Consider the following 23,737-nt stretch of genomic DNA (forward strand, 5'->3'; position numbering starts at 1 on the left):
TGCAAGCCTTTTTGGTAATAGAAAGATTAAGGGAATAAATCAAAAGTTTATTGGAAATGTAAAACACTTTCCTTAAATTTAAGAAATCCCATATATATATAATTCGATCATGCTAAGTGGAGAGAGGGTGAGGGTGAGAATTAATGATGGCTAGCTCCTAGAGGTGTGGTGCGAGTATATAAATACCACTAAACTCATTCATTTTCTGCTCATTCTCACCTTCATTTCTCAAGCACAAAATTAATTATTCACCCCCTGAAAACATTCCTAATGGACCATCAGGAGCAGAAAAATTCAAGATTCAAGAGAATTTGTGTTTTCTGTGGAAGCAGTTCTGGCAAGAAAGCTAGCTACCAACAAGCTGCTGTTGAGTTGGGCAAAGAACTGGTAATGTTTAATGAAAATGTGTGTTTCTTGATTCATTTTCTTGTTTTTGTAGTGTATATACTCAAATCCCTTTTAGAAGATGTCATTTCTTTCAATAAAAAATCAATCTTTTTGCTCCATCCAGTTTAATTTTACTGTTTTTTTATTCTGCATTTGCAGGATCCAGAGCACTTAAAATCTTATGTATAACTAAAATCTTCTGGCATTAGATTCTTCTTTACATTTCTTCTGGTTCAAATGCACAATATAATATGATATGGCAATTTCCCATTTCGCATCTGTATGTATTTGTTTATGAAAACTTGACAGATGAAAGAAAAGTAATACGGGTTTTGGAAGTTGGGATTAGGGTTTAATTAAGTTTTGTTTGGCATGAGAGAGAGAGAGAAGCTGGGATTGCTAGCTGTAAATCTTTGTCAGTTAATAGCAGACTTCTTGCATGATCTTAGTAATTTATGGTTAATAATGTTGTAATAATAAAATAAAGGCCTTGCCTTTCAACGGGGAACCAAACGTGCCCTTGAAAAATCATGACACTTTTAAGCGTGTTTCAGTCTCCTCCATTACCTTGTCCCCCTTAATCATTTTTCTGGTCGCGGGTTTCGATGGAAATTTATTCATATAATATTTTTCATGCACGTATAACCATACGGGGAGCTATGATTTCGTACAATATGGATTCAATTGACATCATTTTTCTGGAGTTTTTCTATGAAACAATGTGGTAACATTTATAATTCGGTGGTGTCGTATTCTGAGTTTTTCAAGATTTGTGATGATTAATTATAACGTGGGAATTTGTAAAATGTTTATTTTTTTAATTTTTTGAAGGTGGAAAAAAGGATTGATTTGGTGTATGGAGGTGGAAGCGTGGGTTTGATGGGTCTTGTTTCTCAGGCAGTTCATGATGGTGGGCGCCATGTTCTAGGGTATGTATGCATGCTCCCTCTCATATACACGACAATATATATTTCCCCACTCGATAACAAAAATATCATATTATAAATTTAGAATAATGGTGAAGTTTTTATGATCTTTTTATTTTGTTAAAAAAATATTTATGCGTGGAATTTGAATTATTCAATTTACTTGATAAGGAATCTGTTGCATGCATGACACAATTTGGGCATATGATGTGTTAGATGGATGTGAAACTAATACAAATGCGCGCGGATTACGCCGTTCTTCGTCTCTTTTCCAGTTTGTGACGAGATATTGCTGGCTAGCTAGCAGATGTTTGTGTAAAAATTAATGAAAGGCAATAAAGATGTGACAGCAAAAAAGTAGAAGCAGTTCTATGTTTGAGAAGACAGGGTTGGCTCTTTAAAGTGTACACACTTCCTAAAATGAACAGACATTTTTAAGAACCGCCTGCCTTTCGGACAAAAGTTTCTGCATTCGAATGTTCTCTGAGCATTATTTGAATGCCCTGTACATATGCAAGCTTGGATAGAACTTTTCATTTTTGGTTAAGTTTCAACTTTCAAATGGCGCAATTATCATGTCCCCTCATGATTATAATATTTTGTTTGGCAAGATTCTCCAATTTTTCTGAAAAGGGTTCCTTTTTTCCACCCCAAAGGCAGACATCATAGGATCAAATGTTGTGATAACTTTCCTATTTATGTGACACAATAATGAAAATTTTCCTAAGGGGTTCAATATCTTAAAAGTTTGCTTGCTTTGTCACTTCCAACATCATAAATCTTATGGATCACTCCCCAAGTGCATGCCTTCTGCTATTTGAAGTGTTTGGATAAGTTAGATATCGAATTTGACATGAGGGTTTTCATGGATCTACGTAACTTGTTCATAAACCGTGGTATCGCTTCATTTTGCCGCTCCACCTGGTGCCATAAATAATCTAGTTTTATTGCAGGATCATTCCGAGGACTCTCATGCCTCGAGAGGTATGGAACAAAACTTTTATGTATTTCCTGTTCTCTTTTATTTTTCGATCTCCTCTAAAGTTTTGAGTACTGAATGCATAGATTACCGGGGAACCGATTGGAGAAGTTTGTGCAGTATCTGATATGCACCAAAGAAAGGCAGAGATGGCCAGGCAGGCTGATGCCTTCATTGCTCTTCCTGGTATATATATGATCATGGTCTATATGTATATTGCCCAAGCATTCTTGGAATTTGTATACATCATTTGTGTTATGAAATAATCTCATAATTGGTGAAATTTATCATGTCTTTTTACAGTCATGATTATTCTTCTTTCGTCAATTTCAGGTGGTTATGGCACCCTTGAAGAGTTACTTGAAGTCATTACATGGGCTCAGCTTGGAATCCACCGTAAACCGGTAAATAATCATTTCCATTTATAGGTTCAGTTTTTCAATACTGGGACATATCTATCACTCAGTTCATCTATAGAGCTAGATGTTATGATGCATATGTTTCAGTGATTTGCTAAGTGGCAGTGGAGCTAGAGCGGGGCTGACATTAGCCGTCGCCCCCTCTCTCTTTCATGTTGCTTCCCATTGCAGTCCTTCTGGCTTTGCTCCTCTTAGTAGGGAGACGGCGGAAGGGCTTGTAAAACATGCCAGAACAAATATGAAGGTGTAAAAAATGATACAAGATTCGGCTCGTAGTCATGCTTATTAATCATATACGCAATGTCGCTACTGTTGTAACTCATCCACGAACCCTAACCATGGTTTTATGAACATGCAGGTGGGGCTTCTGAATGTGGACGAGTACTATAATTCCTTCTTGTGTTTTTTGGACAAGGCTGTTGACGAAGGGTTTATCTCTCCCATTGCGCGCAGAATTATCGTGTCGGCTCCCACAGCCAAACAATTGGTTAGAGAACTTGAGGTATTGTACTATACAAAACATGCGAGCTTCTTTGATGCTTTTCTAGTGCTTTAGCTTCACCACCGGTGAGGAAGTATTGGCTACAGAATCCAGCTACTCTTGTAACAATTAGTTCCATCTTCATTTTCGAGTACCATGGTTTCGATATGGAATATTCTTGAACCATCTTATATCAACAACATATTTTATAAGAAAGCCACTCTATTATGGTATGTTTCATGTTTTGTACAATTGATGCAGGAACATATTCCAGAATGTGATGAGATCACATCCAAGTTGATCTGGGAAGAAGTGGAAAGATTGAATTACGTACCTGAATCAAGTGTCCCCACCTTGTGATTTGCTGAAGAACAGGCGTCATCAAATTTTGGGCATACAATATTTGGTATATATACATATATCGACAGCTCAGCTGCACACTTTTGCCTTGCATTTTTGTTATTTTGAAACTACACGGCTGTAGCTAATGACTAAATTATAAGTGGATACAAGTTTGGTTTGTGCTGTGTAAGGAATATTTTTCGTGTGGTATATATGGTTGGATGCATCAAAATATACGTAGACATTAGAAATTTATACGTCCAACCATATATAATACACGAGGAACATGTCCTTTGACTTGATCGGGGTTAATGTAAACTCGACTTCCTTCTGATTTACTTAAAGATAAATTAACTTTAGTAGCTGGTCGGAATACCCGGCCCTTCACTGGAATCCTCCAGCCGTTGCATGTTTATCATGCTTCGTCCAGGTTCAAAGAATCCCGGTAAATGTGATGCTACACTGGGTGATTTTCACCATGTTCAACGAGTGGCATTTCCCAGAAATTCTGGCATTTCTTTGTGAGTGCCCAATTCATCATATCCTCACATGGAACATATTGACACACAATAGAAATAGTGCAATCAAAGGGAACATTATTCTTACATGAAAGAATCATCCATTCAATTTAACAGAGTCAGTCAATCCCAAGCAATCAAACTCTCAAGAGTAGAGTCAAAAATCTGGTTTTCATGGCTACAAAACTTTCTACAGCCTCTATAAACGGTAAGTTAAAAGCAAACCGGTGTTCGGGTGAACTTAAACAACGGCAAAGTATTCCTTGCTAAGCTTGGGATCTGGCTTCATGGTCTTCTCCCCTGGCTTCCATCCAGCTGGGCACACTTCATCAGGGTTTTCTTGCACATATTGCAGAGCCTACATGTTTAGAGTAACAAAAGTCATAACTATCGATATTAATGGTGAAAATCAAATCTTTTTAAAGATACATCAACCTAGTGCACACATTTAGTTCATCGTTCCAACAGATAGCTGAACAAAATAACAAGGAACATTTGGTTCCATGACATATTAGATCACCTGAAGAGTTCTCAAGGTTTCATCAACGCTACGGCCAATACCAAGATTATTGATGGTCGAGTGTTGAATAATCCCCTCCTTGTCAATGATAAAAAGCCCCCTCAGTGCAATGCCCTGAATCAACACCAGAAATAATTAAAGATGTCTAATCGGTGCCAACTCTCAATCATCAAATTTGATTAATATATAAATTTAAGAACAGTTTGCTTGACATATGAGAACCAGAAATGGACAAACTATATAATACGTACCTGATCGGGAATCAGCACGTTGTATGATTTTGAAATGGATTTTGTAACATCAGATACCAGAGGATAATTCAAATCGCCCAAACCTCCCGACTTTCTCTCTGTTTGAATCCATGCAAGATGGGAAAACTACAAGTGTATGCAGTAGTAAGTCAATGCAGCTCAACTTGATACAAGATTCTGTAAGAACCACTAGAGCATAAAAGACTCGAGTAGACAATTTGAAAGCATCTATCTTACCATTAAGACAAGAAAACTAGCGTGGGAATAGATTGTTATCTCCCCCAAAACCACTGTTAACCATTTTTTCCCAAAAAGTTCAAACTAATGGAAAGTAGCCACTAGCCAGCCATAAGCGGTTTTGTACACGGGTTTTAAACCTGTGACATCCTGACTCTGATACCAAGAAGAAACTGTTTTGTCCTAAAAATTCAAACTCATGAAAGATAGCCAACACCAATTTGTGTGTGTTAACGAAAACCAATCAGAATGTAAAGATGAGGACAAGTTATAAGGTGGAAGGTAATAGGTACTGAAATGAACAAAATTACTACTAATTGTAGTCATTACATCATAATAAAGGCAAATAGCTCTCAGTTGCAAGGATAAGTGTTCATCAACAATATATTAAGAGTTAGGGAGTGGTTCCAAAACGAGAATTGTTACCAGCTTGAGTAAAAGATACTAACCACACTGTCTATTGAAACACCCAACACCTCTGTGTTCAACTTTTGAAATTCTTCGTATCTGTCACTGAAAGCAGTTATCTCTGCAGAAATAAAATCAAGCGCGGAAATAATAAACTGCATCAGTAACAGCCACCAGCCAGAAGATGCAGTGAAATTAAGGTCACCGATCCAGTTTCATACTCACCCGTAGGGCAAACAAATGTGAAGTCCAGCGGGTAGAAAAACAGAATAACATACTTTTTCCCAATGTACTCCGAGAGTTTAACCTGCACAAAAACTACTTGAGCACATAGTGTACAATCTTTGAACCAGGATGCATATACGAATGAGTCAATGACTGAGGTCAGAGAGGATTAACCATCCATATTACCAGAGCCTAGAACTTCCAACAATCAAAAGTGGAATAACATATAGCAAAATGATGATCTTATCAAACAAGCAATCCCAAAAATATGATGTAGCTGATGATGGCACCTATGATACAAATAATCTTGAGAGATTGAGTGAATTACACCATTAGCATAAAGCACTAATTTTTTATTTTTTTATTTTTAAAAAAAATCGATTTTGTTGAAAACAATTAACTTTAATACGTCTTTGAATTTCCAATAAAGAAACACTTTAACAGACTAGTTTATTCGGTATCGTCCTTCAGTTCACCTTGACAAATTCCTGATCAAACACAGCTTCTGCCTCAAAATCTGGAGCTGTATTCCCAACCAGTGGACGTTCACTCTGTCAAGAAAGTTACACAATTCACAACAAGAACAGAGGTATGTAAATTCAATCATTATCCCCAAGATTTAGACTTTTAACAGCTGTCCACGTATGTGAGAAGTTTTCTGAATTCAAAATTGGAATTCGTCTTTGTAAAAGACAATACATTGACAAAACTTCTTTGGTCTTGATCTCACCAAAAAAAACAAAGTGAGATTAAATAAAATCATCTGTAAAATATAATCTACACCACCCCGCGGAAAGAAAAATCCAGCTACATTAACGTGAACTGTCAAAAGATATGCTTGACGTTTTACCAACATTAGCAATTCAGGGCAAAATAAAAAACAACATCCTTGGTTAAAAACCCATTTAAAATAGCAACTAAATTCCAGACACCCAATTCGACTAAATTTTCTGTCTCCCATTATATATGTGAAAAAAAGAATCTTTCAGATTCCGCGAACGCGGTCGCAATAAAAAAAAAAAAAAAGAAACTGAAAGTGCAAGTCAAAGATGGAACTCCAACAGATACACTTACTGCACGGACGATGAAACTGCATCTTTTGGAGGTGGAAGAAGAGGAAGCGTGGGATACAGAAGGTTTGCAGAGACCGGAAAACGAGGAAGGAACAGAGATGGATTGAGAATTGGAGAGAGACTTGGGTTTGGAGAAGATGGAGGGTTTTAGATTGGGGTTGGAGGAGACAAGTGCGGCCATTGAAGCAGCTGCCGAACACGCCATTATAGCTCTGGTTTAGGGGTGAAAGTGAAGAGTGGTGGGTGGATAAGTGCACACAGCTGCCGTGAGAATCTGTCCTTGATTTTTTACAATTATATTTCAATTTATTATATATTTCTTTTTTTACGAGCTTTATTTTATTTTTTAAATATTTTAATAAATGATTTTGGTCAAATTATTTTTTTAAAATTTGTTCTTTTAGGTGTAGTTGCAGTATTTCGAAAATACGAGAAAAGATTGTTTTTTTAAAAAAAAAATATTGACCAAAAATTGTTCCGCCATTGAGTACTAACCGATCTTATTGGGTTTTGTATTATCATTGTCATAGTATGACTTAACTCGTCTAGGACTTGTCTAATATCTAAATCTAATAGAACTTTGAAACTTGAGGTCTAAAATATTAGGTGCAAAGTCATTTAGATGCATATTTTAGATTACACTTACAAAACCTTTTTTATCGTTAAATTTGTTATTGTATGACAAAATTTTATATTGAATTTGTTATGATGTAATCAGGGATAGTTCGGTACGGTATCGATATGATACCGTGTAAAGGTGATATGACGGTAAAAACGGTATGACGACATTTTGGTATTTTTTATCAGCCCTAAATGTAATCATTGATATATATGTGTACCATCACTCTAAAAAAATAAATAAATAAAAGAAATATAATTGGATTTTATATATTTTGTAATTTATCATTCAAAAGACTAAGTGTAATCAAAATAATGATAAACATATATAGATCAATAAACGACATATCTTTTGTGAATATTATTATTAATTTTCATGTGACAATATAAGCTATATCAAGTGAAAAGATATATTAATTACATAAAACCAATCTAATTTATGTTATTTTTTAAAAAAAATATAGAAAATGATTTATTTATCCAAACAATCTCTAGTTTAAATTTTTTTAAAAAAAAAAGCGCAAAACAATCTCTTGTTTAGCTTTAGCGGATATATTACGGGCTAAATGAAAATTATTTTTTTCACCGAAGGCTAAATGAAAATTATTAGGGAAAATTGCATAAATCACACCTGTAGAATCCCAAGTTTGCTAATAACTCCCTATGAAAAGTTTTTAAGCTAATAACCCCCTGTGATTCAAAATTTGTAACATACACACTCTTTACAGTTAAAAATTGACAAAAATACCCTTACTTAAATAAATAATTAAATTAATTTTGTTTTATAATTTTATATTTAATTGAGTAAAATAATCAAATTTTATTTAAATAACTATGAAAATTATATATAATTATTTTATCATAATATTTGTGATACACAAAATATATTTTAATATTAAATTGTATTATAACATTAAAGGCATTTTAGTCATTTTTTTAACAATAAGGGAGGTGTATGCTACAGATTTAGAATCATAAGGGGCTTCTAGCTCAAAAAAATCTCATAAAAAGTTATCAGTAAACATGCGATTTCACAAGGTGATATATGCAATTTTCCCAAATTATTATTAAATATTATATTATATTAGTTTATATTTTTTTTTTAAAAAAAAAGAATAAGATTTGGTAGCTGATGGATCAAAAACAGACGTTAGCTTCCAAAACTCGAGATTTCCAGATAACATTCACACACGCAGCCTCTGCACCTTATCTTCGTCCACTTTGCCGCCACCGCCTCCGCCGCCGCAACCAATATTACTCTCAATCGAACCAGAGAATGTAGCAGCTACCATGCAAGAAACTCTCCATTTCCCCGCCACCCCCTTCCACCTCCGCAACCCACAATTTCCCTTCATTTCCCGCCCCAATCGCCTACACTTACCTCCTAAATCATCCGCGGTTGCCCTTCCGTCTCTACCCAAACCCCCCTCCCTCATTATATCGCCTGAAAACGAAACCCCACCAGCCACTTCCCCTCCTCCCCTTCAAGAATTGCTTCTCTATTTGGACTCTCTGGGTGTGGACTCCCTTTACTGCCTCCACTCCCATCCGTCTTTGATTTTCACACCCCTTTCCCAGGTTAAATGCACTGTCAACTTCCTATTTTCACTGGGTCTCACCGTGCAGGATCTCCGCCGTGTTTTCGTCATGTGCCCTGATTTGTTAACTTCCCCAACATCCACGATCATCATCCCGGCCGCCACTTTCCTCCTCCGTGAAGCCCAGGTGGGTGCCGTTAATCTCCGCCACGTTATTCACCGCCGCCCACGCCTATTAACCCGCAGTGTCGGCCGCCAGCTCCGACCCACTCTCTACTTCCTCCAGGGTACCATCGGCATTGAAAACGTTGCTAATTGTGCCTCTCTTTTGTCCTGCTGCGTTGAATCCAAGTTCATTCCCCGAATTGAGTACTTACAGCAACTGGGATTTTCTTACAAGGACACTATAGTGATGTTCAGGAGGTTCCCAGCATTGTTTTGTTATAGTATAAAGGAGAATCTGAAGCCAAAATTTGATTACTTTGTTGTGGAAATGGGGAGGGAGTTGAAAGAATTGGTTGCCTTCCCGCAGTACTTTTCCTTTAGTTTTGATAATAGGATAAAGCCCAGGCACAAAATGTGTGTGGAGAAACAAGTGTGCTTGTCATTGCCTATGATGTTGAAGTCCTCCGAGGCTCGGTTTCGGGATCTGTTGGAGGTCTACTGTGGTTCTTCTATCCCGGTCAGAGCCTCTCCCTTGTGGTGTACTAAATACAATATTGATCATGATCATGTATCATAGATAAAGTTATTGACATTTATCAGTATTTGTTTATATGAAAATGGGGTTCGAATTTTGTATGAATTTCGAATCAGTCAAGTGCTGCTAAATTATGCAGTAGCTTTATGTGTATGTATGTATATTTATATATATGTTGTTTAAAATACTTTATTGACATTAATAAACGATTCTTGAACAGGGGTGTTCCACCTACCATTAATTTTCTTGGAATATCGCCTTCTGATTGAAACTTGGGACGGCAATGAGCCTATTTGAGGTGGACTCTTTGGTTTCCATAAACCTAGATTTTGGGTTCTAATCAAGCTATGTGCTGTTTATTGGCTTTGTTCTGTTTACTGGGATCTTCTTGTTTGGGTTTTGTCCTGTGATCCCGAGCATTTGTGCCCATCCGGCCATCCGGTGAAGGCTAAAAAAAGTGTTCTTGACTGGTTTTTCTTAAAAAGGGAGTTTTTTGGGGAAAAAAAACAAAAAACAAGAAGTTGGCTTAAGAATCTATATCTGCCCCTTATAGTAGGAATGAAATGTTTGCACAAATATAATTATGATATGCATCCACTTGTTCTCGCTTGTATCATTCATTGTTTCATACATAGGTGGAGATTACACTCTCCGGTGTGTTTTCCTGCATCAATTTGTTGAATCTACTGTTTGCTTTGTATGTTTGCTATGCATGAAAAATGTTTACTGAATACAAAAGTTTGTTACCCTCGCTAATGGTTCTTCTTTCATTCTCGCAAGGCCCTGAATGTCATCTTAGTGCATTATGGAGTGTGTAATTTGACTTCGAATTCTGAGTGTTTGGTGGATTGATATATTTGTAACTTTCGATACCTGTCGCTTAGCTGATTCCTCTGTTTGGAATTATGTTTGAAAGAAGCTTGGAGACGAGTAGAGACGAGCTAGCTAACATCTCCCAGCTACCATTGTCCCCAAGATCGTCTCCAAAGTTTAGTTATTTGGATGTCTGTTCCCAAGTATGAAGCAGTACAAAAATATTTGTTAGATGCTGAAAATTGTACTTAATCCATGATACTGAGATTCCTTACATGTGCAAAAGGTTAGAATATGAAAAGAAATGTCTGAATTGAGATTCCTTACATATGCAAAAGGTAAGAATATGAAAAAGAATGTCTGAATTGGATGTGATATGTGTTTGTATATACACACACATACACACACACCGGTCAGTTTTTAACTTGCATATCCATGGAAGGAAGATAGATATGATGTGTAGAACTTTATCATTAATTCGAATAATTTTTTGTTGTTTTTCATAAACAATGAAAGAGAATAATTGGCATGTATTACAAGCAATCGTAATTGAGTACACCGAATCACAAATACTTTATTTATTTCTAACGCCAAAAAAGTTCTGCCCATTCTCATACTTTTACAATGTTTCAGTTGCACCGTATATCCGCGGCTCCCGGTAATTTACATATATAAATAATATTTGAAAGAGTTTTTACGAAACACTATTCAGTTTTTCCTTTGCAAAAATTTTGATTCCTAAAAGTTGAAAAATGTTTTCTAAAAACTCCTTTCAAATATTAATATAGTCTCGTATCTTGAGTCAAAATATCGAAACTATAACTATATGATATAGTTTTTCTTTTGCAAATATTTTGATTCCTAAAAGTGAAAAATAATTCCTAAAAACTTCTATTAAATATTAATATAGTTTCGTATCTTGAGTCAAAATATCGAAACTATTAACTATATGATATATTATTGTTTGCACAAAATTTTGATATGTTGCAGGTCGGTATGATGGAGGAATCATGAGTCGATGCAGTTCACTTGGACTTTCGAACCTAATAATCCAAGTTGTTGTTCACGACTTTTTGTTCCTCCAAATCAATGTAATGCTCATGCACTTAGAACATATCTCTTGGCTGAAATTGGTGATCTTGTAGATCCTGCGATAGAACGAAAATGTGTATCATGAAGAACCATAAATAACAATTTATTAAAAAAAATCAAAGCATAATAATTTTACTAATAAGATATATTATATCATCTTCAATAAATTACATGACCGAAATCCATGATTAAAAAAAAAACAAGAAATCCAATCATGGATGCGTACATAATGAATCAACTATGATTAACAAGACTTTGTCTAAAGGCATACCATTAAAAGGATAAAAATCATTAAAATTTCACTTGCTATTTTTTTTAAAAAAAAACAATAAAATAGATAAATCCAATTAAAAAAATTCGTACGTTTGCAGAGACATACCTGAAAGAAACCCACCAATGGAAGCCATTTTACCAAGAAATGCCAATTTCATAGAAAGCAAATTTCCCATCCCACCCATACCAAAATAAATCTTGATCTTTCTTTTCCCACTGCTTTTTTTTTTAAAGTTCTTTCTGAGGTTAGAAATTTAGAACCACATTTGGATCACTGAGATCGATCCATGGGCTTACTGTTATTTACACCTTCTGCGATGAATTTAATGAAAGATAGAAGAATGTGTGAAAGGGTTGACTTGACTATAATCATTGCCCATTGGGTTCTACGTACGTACATAGGACAGGTAGAATCGTGTGGAGGTAAATTTATTAAGTTAAATTTATAATACATGTGAACTTAGTACTCCCTGTGTTATATATCACTTATCAAATTTAGTTTGCATAATTTTGTTCATTTTTTAAGTGATGTTGATATGATATTATGACATATGTATATGTATGTAGTTCCGCATCAACAATCGTGATAAAGAGATGAGAAAAAAAATACCGAAAATTGAAATATATGAGACTAAGTTTCAATTTTAACAATATAAATTAGTTAAATTATGAAAAGATACCAACATAAAAGACGAGAAATACAATTTTTTTGTATAATTATTTAAGAAACAACAGTTAGTAAAAAGTATTATTAATTAGAGTACTTTTTGAATTGCCGACATATTAGTTAGATTTTAAATCTTATTACGGTATGTTAGGTACTTTGGTTGGTAGAAAGAAAATATATTTCGTGATGTAAAAAATGGTTGAAAACAAAATTTCAAGCGAGTTGTCATTTATTTTATATATATATATATATATATATATATATATATATTGTTGAAAATATATTATATTATATTAGAATTGTTGAAAATTGAGTTGTATTATTTTGAAAATTAGTGTATGATGATGTAGATGATGATGATTTAATTTTTGGACTAATCTCCCGTTGAGATCTATAAATAGGTTTCTCCATTTGTGTAGAAAAACACAATTTGAGAGAATAAATTTAAAGTGTGGAGTTTGAGAATATTTTGAGTTTTTGAGTTTTATAAATTTTACTTTTCACAACACGTTATCAGCACGATCGCTCGAAGGTTCTCTATAATTTCCGACGCTCCAAAATACAAGAAGAAGTCAAAAATATTCAACAAGTAAGAATTTTTATTTTACTGTTTATATATTTTTATTGTGTATATATTAATATATAATATCATGTTATGAATTTTTTAAAAAACTTGTTATAAATCCTGGGAGGATGTTAAGACGACATCCCACACTCCCGGTAAGGGATACGACAAGTATAAAAGCCTATAAGGTTTTTAAACATTATAATCATATTTGTATAATGTCATGTTATTATATAAAAGGTTGTCTATGACACCGATCTTATAATAATGTGATATGATATACTATACCTGACTTTATACTAACTATATTGGTATAATTTCATAATATCATATAAAAGGCTGTCTACGACACCGATCTTATAATAATGTGATATGATATACATAATTATTTAATTATGATTATCATTATATGCATTGTATCATTATCACAAATTTTTATTCAACACATACTCGATTTTTCTTTACCCCCAACGGTCACAAACGGCTAGTTTTTGGCCTATAAATATTTTCACTCAAACTCATTTTCAATCACACCAAAATTCATTCTTCATCTCAAAATATTTTCTCCTCGGTTTTTTTTTTTTCGAAAAAGAAGAAGATGGAGTTTTTGGCTTTTCTAAGGATATTTTTCATAACGATTATGATCATCATGCTCACGAGTTTTGTACTCACCAGCGATTTTCCACCACATGCTTTTTCTCTATTTGTACACTTACTTGTACTCATCGTTTATCCATTGTTTTGTATTGTCATATTAATGGAAATTAACTAATAAAATGCATTGTTATTTTTCTAGTACCACCATGTCAAACTTGGCAAAGCTTGAATTCGTTGCACTCGATATCACTGGAAAAAATTATATGCCATGGACTCTTGATGTTGAGATGCATCTTGAGTCATTGGGTCTAAGTGAAAGCATTAAAGAAAATAATATATCAACCTCACAAGATAAAGCAAAAACTATGATTTTCTTGCGCCGACATCTTGATGAAGGGTTGAAATGTGAGTATCTCACAGAAAAAGACCCAATGACTTTATGGAAAGGGCTGAAAAAAAGATTTGAGCATATAAGGGAAGTGATACTCCCGACCGCCCATGATGAATGGAATACGTTGAGATTTCAAGACTTTAAAAAAGTCAGTGATTATAATTCTGCGATGTATCGAATAGTCTCGCAATTAAAATTATGTGGACTTGAAGTCACAGAGATGGAAATGCTTGAGAAAACATTTTTCACTTTTCACGCATCGAATATAACTCTACAACAACAGTATAGAGTGCGTGGATTTTCGAGATATTCCGAACTAATCGCATGTCTTCTTGTGGCGGAAAAGAACAACGAATTGTTAGTAAGAAATCATTAATCCCGACCCACTGGATCAACGGCATTTCCTGAAGCAAATGTCGTAATGAAAAATGAAAACCAAAATCAAAAGAATAGACCAGATTTTGGTCATGGACGAGGTCGAGGACGTGGGCGTGGACGTGGACGTAAAAATGACCGTGGTCGTGGACGCGGTCGTGGATATGAAAATAATCGAGATAGTTATTTCAGTAACTCATCTCAAAAGAGCGTCACGCACCACCCACTAAAAAGGCAGCATGAAAACATGAGTGAAAATGAAAATCACTCAAAAAGAACCGAGAGTGTTTGTTATAGATGTGGCACTCCGGGACATTGGTCACGAACTTGTCGAGCCCCCGAGCACCTTTGTAAGCTCTATAAAGAATCGATAAAGGGGAAAGGAAAAAAGACCAATTTTGTTGAAAATAGTGACCATTTAATTGGTTCAACTAGTTTCAGTGCTGCAGATTTTTTGAATGATTTCGAAGACATTGATTAAAAGATTGGTGGGACTAAATTGTAACAAATTTGTATTTTTCATGCATTTTTGTATTATAAAGTATGTTATATTTTACATTTGTATTGTACTTAATTTTTCTTTATTACACTTTTGTGAAGTTTGATATGGAAAATGCTATGAGCAAACATGGAAATAATATCATGGAAATTTGCATACCGGATAGTGGTACAACGCACACTATTCTGCGAGATGAAAGATATTTCTTGGAACTAAAACCAACAAAAACAATGATGAATACAATATCAGGTCCTGTAGACTTGATTGAAGGTTTTGGTAAAGCAAAATTTTTGTTACCTAATGGTACAAAATTTTTGATAAATGATGCTTTATATTAACCACGATCGAAAAGAAATTTGTTGAGTTTTAATGACATATATTCTCATGGGTATGATACTGAGACAATGACTGATGAAAATCAGAAATATATGTGTCTTACCACATATAAGTCAGAAAAGAAATTTGTAGTTGAGAAACTACCAATGCTCCCTACTGGATTGCATTATACACATATAAGTCCAATTGAATCAAATATGGTGATGGATAATTCATCAATATTAACAAATTGGCATGATCGATTGGGACATCTTGGTTCAACAATGATGCGAAGAATTATTGAAAATACACATGGTCATCCACTGAAAGACCAGAAGATCTTTCAGAATAATAAGTTTCAATGTAAAGCATGTTCCCTTGGAAAACTTATTATAAGACCATCACCAGCTAAAATCCAAACTGAATCACCCATATTTCTTGAACGTATTCAGGGTGATATTTATGGGCCAATTCATCCACCATGTGGACCATTTCGATACTTTATGGTATTGATCGATGCCTCTAGCAGATGGTCACATGTATGCTTATTGTCAACTCGGAATGTGGCATTTGCAAGATTGATGGCTCAAATAATAAAATTGCGAAATCAATTTCCCGATTATACAATCAAGAAAATAAGACTTGATAATGCTGGAGAATTTACATCCCAGACTTTCAATGATTATTGTATGTCAATGGGAATCACTGTTGAACATCCTGTAGCTCATGTTCATACGCAAAATGGATTAGCTGAATCATTGATTAAACGTCTACAACTGATTGCTAGACCAATGATTATGAAAAAAAACTCCCTATTTCTATATGGGGACATGCAATTTTACATGCTGCGGCATTAATTCGCATCAGACCAAGTGCATATCATAAATTCTCTCCATTGCAACTTGCATTTGGTAAAGAACCAAATATCTCTCATCTAAGAATTTTTGGATGTATGGTGTATGTGCCTATTACACCACCTCAACGATCAAAAATGGGTCCTCAAAGAAAAATCGGTATTTATATCGGTTATGATAGTCCATCAATTATTCGATATCTTGAGCCTCAGACAAGCGATGTGTTTACAGCACGCTTTGCTGATTGTCATTTTAATGAAGAAATATTCCCAGTGTTAGGGGGAGAAAAAAAACACATCGAAAAAGAAATCACATGGTATGTACCATCATTATTACATTTGGATCCAAGGACCAAACAATGTGAAAAAGATGTACAGCAAATTGTACATTTTCAAAGAATAGCAAATCAAATGCCAGATGCATTTGCAGACACAAAAGGGGTGACAAAATCATATATACATGCTATAAATGCCCCAGCTCGAATTGAAATTCCAAAGAAACAGATTGAAGACACTCATGATGTCATTAAACGCCTGAAGCGTGGAAGGCCAGTCGGTTCCAAGGATAAAAATCCTCGGAAAAGAAAAGGCATAGAGAAGCACGATGATCATAAAATAAAACATGGTGTTTCAGAAGAAACACCTGATGATGAAAATGTTCTGTCAGAACCACAAACTGAAGAGAATCATGAAATCTCTATCAATTATATTAATACTGGAAAAATATGGAACCGAAAAGACATAGAAGATATTGATGAGATATTTTTTTATAATGTGGATTGTGACATCATAAATGAAAATGAGGATCATGAACCAAAATCTTTTGGTGAATGTAAAACTCGTCATGATTGGGTCAAATGAAAAGATGCCATCCAGGTTGAATTAGATTCGCTGAATAAACGTAATGTTTTTGGACCTATAGTCCTCACACCTGAAGGTGTAAAATCTGTTGGATACAAATGGGTTTTTATTCGAAAGCGAAATGAGAAAAATGAAATAGTCAGATATAAAGCTAGACTTGTTGCACAAGGTTTTTTTCAAAGGCCTGGAATTGATTATGAAGAAACGTATTCTCCTGTTATGGATGCAATTACGTTTCGATATTTGATTAGTTTGGCAGTGTCTGAAAATTTGGAAATATGTCTTATGGATGTTGTTACAGCTTACTTATACGGATCACTTGATAGTGATATATACATGAAAATCCCTGAAAGATTTAAGATGCCTGAAGCACAAAGTTCAAAACCCAGAGAATTTTATTCTGTAAAATTGCAAAGATCATTATATGGGTTGAAGCAATCAGACCGAATGTGGTATAATCGGCTAAGTGATCACTTGATGAAAAAGGGATATGTAAATGATCCAATATGCCCTTGTGTTTTCATCAAAAAAACAACATTCGGATGTGTAATCATTGCTGTATATGTTGATGATTTAAACATCATTGGAACGAATAAAGAAATTCAAGAAGTTATGATGTACTTGAAAGAAGAATTTGAAATGAAGGATCTTGAAAAAACGAAGTACTGTCTGGGTTTGCAAATCGAACAAAAAGAATGTGGAATTTTTGTTCACCAGGCAAATTATACAGAAAAGATCCTTAAACATTTTAATATGGATAAATCAAATCCATTAAGTACTTCAATGGTTGTAAGATCATTAAACATAGAAAATGATCCATTCCGTCCATGTGAGGATGATGAAGTTATTCTTGGTCCAGAAGTACCATATCTAAGTGTCATTGGTGCCCTTATGTATCTTGCAAATTGCACTAGACCTGATATATCTTTTGCTGTAAATTTATTGGCAAGATTCAATACATATCCAACAAAGAGGCACTGGAACGAAATTAAACATATATTCCGTTATCTACGAGGAACGACAGATTTGGGACTTTTGTACTCAAAAGATACCAATCAAAGTATCATTGGTTATGCTGATGCTGGATATTTATTTGATCCACATAAGGCACGTTCCCAAACCGAATATGTATTTACTCGTGGAGGCACCGCAATTTCTTGGCGTTCACAGAAACAAACACTCGTAACAACTTCATCAAATCACGCCGAGATTATTGCATTACATGAAGCAAGTCGTGAATGTATGTGGTTAAAATCAATGACACAACATATCCAAACTTCTTGTGGATTATCAGTAGACAAGAAGCCTGTGACGTTGTATGAAGACAATGCTGCATGTATTTTTCAAATGAAAGAAGGATACATCAAAAGTGACAGAACCAAACATATCCCCCCAAAGTTCTTTGCCTACACTCAAGAGCTTGAGAAGAATAAAGATATTGATATCTGTTACATTCAATCAAGTGAGAACTCATCAGATCTCTTCACAAAGGCACTTCCCACGACGATATTCAGAAAGCATATATACAACATCGAGATGCGCAATCTACGGAATATGTGAAGAATCACTCATATTAATATGATGGGGAGTTTACGTGGCTGCACTCTTTTTTTCTTGCTATGGTTTTTATCCCACTGGGTTTTTCCTAGTAAGGTTTTTAACGAGGCAGCATAAAACAAGTAATAAAGACAATCATCATATGACGATCATCATCACAAAGGGGAGTGTTGAAAATATATTATATTATATTAGAATTATTGAAAATTGAGTTGTATTATTTTGAAAATTAGTGTGTGATGATGTAGATGATGATGATTTAATTTTTGGACTAATCTCCCATTGAGATCTATAAATAGGTCTCTCCATTTGTGTAGAAAAACACAATTTGAGAGAATAAATTTAAAGTGCGGAGTTTGAGAATATTTTGAGTTTTTGAGTTTTATAAATTTTACTTTTCACAACATATATATATATATATATATATATATAATGGATGCTATATTCCGTGCTGACATATATAATACATTTTTTTCCCCTGATATAATATTGTACATTTGATCACTTATAATTTATATTTTATAAATTTGAAATTCTCTGGCATGGAAGAAGTCCAATAGACCCTCTTAGCAAGTGCCATATGTATAAATGGATTTTTAGTTAAGTGATGCTTATCAATTACGCTAACATTCTAACTTATTTATTGATGAATTACAAAAAAATACCGTGGATAATCGTATTAAACCATGTTTGACTTATTCATGAGATGATGAAAAATAATATAAGGATAATAAATTAACATATTTAGATAAGATAATGATTGTGGATGACATATTTTGTAAAACTTAAATCAAACATTAATAAATCAAAATTGAATAATTTTTTTATCTTCCAAATCAAATGGTGTCTTAAGTAATAAGACTTCTCAAATTATTATAGTTAAAATTATGGACGGTGTATACTTTGCGATTTGAGTGCTTCCTTTGCATGTCACAAACTGCAAAATTACATAACTTGGAATTTTAAAATAATCTATGATATATTTTAACAGTATTTACAACCTCTAAAAATAAGTGATTATTTTTCTTAACAAATTTATGAAGAAAAAAATTCATAATCACTTATATTTAAATATTGCAAACACTATGTTTATATGTTTAGCCTTTGAAAATTATCTTTGTAAGCACAAAAAATAATACTGGTTTTGTAATTTTCTTTCTATATATATTTTTTTTTTATCACAATAACTTCTCCTAATAAAGATTTTTTTAAAAAATTTATTGCAAAATTAAAAGATATAACGATTTTTTAGTCCATTAACTTGTTTGATTTTTAGTTTTGGTCTATTAAATTTTTAAAGTTTGGTTTTGATACACTAAATTTTTATATTCAATTATTTTGATCCAATTGCTTACGTGATAATCGACAAATCACCAATTTTCAAAGTCACCTCATTATTTTTCGATACTTCTTCAGCAATTAAATTAAAATAATTATCGAAAATTAAAAGTTAATGTATCAAACTAAACTTTAAAACTTTAGTAAACCAAAATTCAATATTAAAGTAGGGAAAAAAAGGGTGGGTCGATCCTACAGATGTGGTAGTGCCCTGACTCATTTAAAATTTGAAATCTGTCCCTTTACTAATTTTCTTTTTTTATTTATTTTTTTGAGCTTTTACTTTACCATGGTTAAAATTTTGTGGGCCTAAAAACTTAACCATAACTACTATTATAAAAACTTTCCAAAAGTTAAAATAGCACATGAATTTCAAACCCCTTTCACCAAATCTGAAGAGCACGACACCTACCACCATTGCAGTACGCCGTTGAAGGTCCCTCGCCGGTACACCGTCGAAGGTCTGCCAGCGTCACCGTCACAGTTGGTACACCGTCGATGCTAAGTTCAGTTCCTATTATGTTGACTGTTGTTTTGTGTGATTGTATCCTTTATTTTTTTTTTCAAAGCAAATTATTTTGCTTTTGAACGTGTAATCTGGTCGAATTGCACATTCTAAAAAATTTGTTGAACATTATCTTTCTTGATTTCGATTTCAAGAATATTATGAGTGTTTTGCTATTTGATTTTTAATTTTGCACCTTTCTAGAAAGGGTTAGGCCTGAGAACTACGGGCTTCTTGTAGAATCCAAAACTAATTCGGAAGGCTTCTTGCTGGTGTTTGTGACTAAATGTTGGTATCTTTCTTTAATTTTTCTTGAATTGTTTTACTTGATGGATCAATATTAATTAGAAACATCTTTTGAGTCCGAAAAGATTTTTTGATGTTCTAACATGTAAATTTCAAGAGGTTCCAAACATAATCATAATTTTAATCTTAATTCAGACTCGGTTAATATTTACGTAAATTAATCTGTTTTGTATAGACATGTGGATTTCATCCTTGTAGTGGTTGAGATTAACGTGTTTCCTTTAGTTTTTTTTCTTCACAATAAGACTTATTATATTTCAATTCTCTTTCGAATTTTCAGTTTTGGGTGTATTTAACTTTCAAATCTCCAAAAAAAGGATAATATGCATGCTAATAATTTTTATTTATAAATAACAGCAATAACTAGAGAAATCGAGCCAAGTAATAATATCTCTCTGGAGTCGTGGCTTGCTCCGTCAGAAAATTAGTATAGATTGGATGTCGATGCCACTTACAAGGAGAGCTCCAATAGTTGCGTAATTGGAGGTGTGATTCTTAATCACAAGGGTCAGCCGGTTCTGGCTTCTGGTAAAAAAAATTATATGCTACATTTTGTCACGATGGGTGAGTTCTTCCAATGCAAGATGGAAATAATACCGTTCGATAGCACAACATTCAGATTCAACACATCTCATTGGATTCTCTACTCGTCGTGCAAGTCGTCACAAGGCCAGAAGAAGATATTAGCTATGTGTGATCAAATACATGATTGTAATGGGAATTGTAAAATAAATTCTTATTATCCCCTTACGAAAATGATGTTATTTTAATATAATTTATTGATCTTCTTTAACTTTTTTGATTAACAGTTTTGATTAAGTTTGAGTGAAATTGGTCGGGATCAAGTATGTCAAAATTGGTAGAATTTGAAAGCAAACTTTAAAGTCGCACGACTATGCGAGTAAATGCCAACTAAACATATGCCAACTAAAAATCATGAGAATTCGAATTACATTGATTTAAGGGGAAAAAATATCTCTCGTTTATCATATTATGTTAAAAACTACTTTGAAATGTTAAGTATCTTGTTTTTAATATAAACAAGAGACATGTAGACAAAATGGTACATAAGTTTGCTCAATATAGTATGCACTCCCATGAGGATTTTGTATTTGCTGATAATATCCCTATCTTATTGTCTTATGCTGTGCAAAATGACCTTTTAACACAATAATAAAATCGTGTATATTCCTTTAAAAAAACAATAGACACCGACATGAGAAAATAATATCTATTATATGGATTAAATGAAACAACTTCACCTCATGTCTACAAAAACAACATCATTTCAATCATTCAATACAAAAGAAACAGAAGAAAAATAAACATTTGGATAAATACATTTCATTCACAACCCACATTATCCACCAAAATGAGAAATACACACATGTTCAATTCATAATGTTGATTCTAATAATCTCCAAGAATACAACCAAAACAAATTACATCTAATTATGGCATTTTTTTGTCTAAATCAAAATAAATCATTCTTGATGTCATCATTCCACAACTGAGTTTTTACCTTCATTTTCTTCATCAAATCAAAACCTGGAAAAAAAATTACTTGAAACAAGAAGTTTTAAATTTTTTTGTTCTTCTTGCTATCACAACTCAAAATTTAAAAATTTAACAAGTTACCTGTGCTCAGTTGATCATATTGTCCATAGAAGTGTTCTTGGAATATCTTTAACAAAAAATGCACCTTGACTAGGCGAACTTCAGTGGTTATCAAAAGGTCCCTATGTAAACATAAAAAAAAACTTCATGATTATTCACTTAACTTTGAAAATTAATTAAACTAACTCAAATTTATGAATGTTGAAACTTCATTAATAAAATACATTCACCCATTGAGATTGATATTCATGAAATGATTGATTGCTTCCAAATTGAGGCGCAGTGGATGGAAATTGATAAGATTGAGCATTAGTGTAATGTGATGAAGGTGTCATTGGATATTGTGGTTGTAGGACATTGTTTGCATCCTGTGAACTTTGTCCTTTTCCTTTGGTGAATTTTTCATCTAAATTGTGTAGAGTAATACATAATCAAGGATTTAGTTAATAAATAAATATAATCATAAATAAAATAAAAACTTACTTGATTTCGCGGCTTTGACATTTCTTTTTCTTTTTTTGTTTTTGCCATCCCAATGACGTACAATATTAGTGTCAGTGATTCCTCTTGACTTGACACTAATAGGATTACGCACGAACATTTCGTTTAACATGACATTCTCTTTTTCAGCAACATTTTTGGAAGCATTTTGATTATCTAGCCCTATTTCTTCGAGCAACACATTTATTTGCTTGCATGTACTATCAAGAATTTCAGTCAACTTACTTCTTGCTATTTCATGAGCTTTACATCTCATGCTAAGAGAATATATCGAACTCATACTGTGATTAACAAACACCATCTCAGATTCACGACCACTTTCACTTTCAATTTCTCCAGCATCATCAAGTATTATATTCCTTGAATTTTTCATCCATCGTTTCTTTATGCATGAATTGGGAATGATATGCACATTCATCACATTAAAGACTTTTAAAGCATGCTTGCACAATATTCCTGTAAAGACCCGATGCTAATTACCTTATTATTTGGCTAAATTTGATAATAATTATTTTAAAGTGGTGAATTAAAATAATTAAGCCAGATAATTTAATTGTGTGTTAAAAGTATGTATTAGAAATATCGGTGTATAGACGGTATTAAAATACATATTTAATTTTTATGGCACACATGAGTTGGAATTAATTTAACCGGGTCAAGTTTTGGACTCAATTAAATAAATACACACACATAAGCATATAATATACTATATCACCGTATTTCCTCATTTCTCTCTCCCCGTGTGTGTCGTCTCCTTCTTCCTTCCTTTTCTTTTCATTTTTCGTTTCTTCAAACCCCGATATCTCCTCCGTTGTTGCTCCAAAAATTATTCCGAGCGTAGTTCCGGAATCCTCGCGACGAGAGCTTTCTTTTAGTACCAATTTCGTAAGCTTTTATCTCGTCGCTCGAAACTCGATTTCGCACCAGCCGCGCCGTTCGCCGCCGGAGCTAGGAAGAGTATTATTCCAGTCGTTTAGACCTTTAATTCGA

At 33.7% G+C, this 23,737-nt stretch overlaps 3 protein-coding genes and 1 long non-coding RNA gene across 10 annotated transcripts; 2 read left to right on the top strand and 2 right to left on the bottom strand.

Moving 5' to 3' along the window:
* The first annotated feature begins 247 nt into the window (after positions 1-247).
* Positions 248-3,835, top strand: LOC140875076 (cytokinin riboside 5'-monophosphate phosphoribohydrolase LOG7-like). The gene is made up of 7 exons (XM_073278624.1): positions 248-387; positions 1,219-1,316; positions 2,267-2,297; positions 2,379-2,478; positions 2,626-2,696; positions 3,070-3,213; positions 3,454-3,835. Exons 1-7 carry the CDS (start codon positions 271-273, stop codon positions 3,550-3,552), a joined length of 660 nt encoding a protein of 219 aa, XP_073134725.1. The 5' UTR covers positions 248-270; the 3' UTR covers positions 3,553-3,835.
* A 275-nt stretch (positions 3,836-4,110) lies between these two features.
* On the bottom strand, positions 4,111-7,032 carry LOC140875075 (2-Cys peroxiredoxin BAS1, chloroplastic-like). Of its 2 annotated transcripts, none has more exons than XM_073278623.1 (7): positions 6,768-7,032; positions 6,170-6,244; positions 5,694-5,775; positions 5,510-5,589; positions 4,824-4,949; positions 4,573-4,686; positions 4,111-4,410 (listed from the first exon to the last, which is right to left on the bottom strand). In XM_073278623.1, exons 1-7 carry the CDS (start codon positions 6,969-6,971, stop codon positions 4,294-4,296), a joined length of 798 nt encoding a protein of 265 aa, XP_073134724.1. In that variant the 5' UTR covers positions 6,972-7,032; the 3' UTR covers positions 4,111-4,293. The 2 variants fall into 2 exon arrangements, with proteins under 2 accessions (XP_073134724.1, XP_073134723.1); XM_073278622.1 differs by having other exon boundaries at positions 6,762-7,032.
* Positions 7,033-8,454: 1,422 nt separating this feature from the next.
* On the top strand, positions 8,455-10,763 carry LOC140875074 (protein SEEDLING LETHAL 1, chloroplastic). 6 transcript variants are annotated; one of them, XR_012148315.1, is made up of 3 exons: positions 8,456-9,604; positions 9,843-9,920; positions 10,403-10,763. XR_012148315.1 is itself a non-coding variant. In XM_073278621.1 (2 exons), exons 1-2 carry the CDS (start codon positions 8,675-8,677, stop codon positions 10,554-10,556), a joined length of 948 nt encoding a protein of 315 aa, XP_073134722.1. In that variant the 5' UTR covers positions 8,455-8,674; the 3' UTR covers positions 10,557-10,763. The 6 variants fall into 6 exon arrangements, 3 of the variants coding, with proteins under 3 accessions (XP_073134722.1, XP_073134719.1, XP_073134720.1); XR_012148316.1 differs by having other exon boundaries at positions 10,542-10,763; XR_012148314.1 differs by having other exon boundaries at positions 8,457-9,604; positions 10,539-10,763.
* A 182-nt stretch (positions 10,764-10,945) lies between these two features.
* Positions 10,946-12,080, bottom strand: LOC140875077 (uncharacterized). Its single transcript, XR_012148317.1, has 2 exons — positions 11,907-12,080; positions 10,946-11,583 (listed from the first exon to the last, which is right to left on the bottom strand). It is a non-coding gene; the product is annotated as an uncharacterized lncRNA (long non-coding RNA).
* Positions 12,081-23,737: the final 11,657 nt, after the last annotated feature.

Source organism: Henckelia pumila, chromosome 1 (assembly GCF_033568475.1).
Source record: "Henckelia pumila isolate YLH828 chromosome 1, ASM3356847v2, whole genome shotgun sequence".
In the NCBI taxonomy this organism is placed as follows: Eukaryota; Viridiplantae; Streptophyta; class Magnoliopsida; order Lamiales; family Gesneriaceae; genus Henckelia; species Henckelia pumila.

What these genes read in the sequence shown, in the direction of transcription:
- LOC140875075 (XM_073278622.1), bottom strand. Translation starts at nt 6,971, where the DNA reads ATGGCGTGTTCGGCAGCTGCTTCAATGGCCGCACTTGTCTCCTCCAAC. An exon ending in GTGTTTCAATAGACAGTGTG is followed by an intron (nt 4,950 to 5,509) that starts GTTAGTATCTTT and finishes ATACACTTGTAG; the next exon opens with TTTTCCCATCTTGCATGGAT. An exon ending in ACGTGCTGATTCCCGATCAG is followed by an intron (nt 4,687 to 4,823) that starts GTACGTATTATA and finishes GTGTTGATTCAG; the next exon opens with GGCATTGCACTGAGGGGGCT.
- LOC140875076 (XM_073278624.1), top strand. Translation starts at nt 271, where the DNA reads ATGGACCATCAGGAGCAGAAAAATTCAAGATTCAAGAGAATTTGTGTT. An exon ending in GGTGGGCGCCATGTTCTAGG is followed by an intron (nt 1,317 to 2,266) that starts GTATGTATGCAT and finishes GTTTTATTGCAG; the next exon opens with GATCATTCCGAGGACTCTCA. An exon ending in AATTGGTTAGAGAACTTGAG is followed by an intron (nt 3,214 to 3,453) that starts GTATTGTACTAT and finishes CAATTGATGCAG; the next exon opens with GAACATATTCCAGAATGTGA.
- LOC140875074 (XM_073278618.1), top strand. Translation starts at nt 8,675, where the DNA reads ATGCAAGAAACTCTCCATTTCCCCGCCACCCCCTTCCACCTCCGCAAC.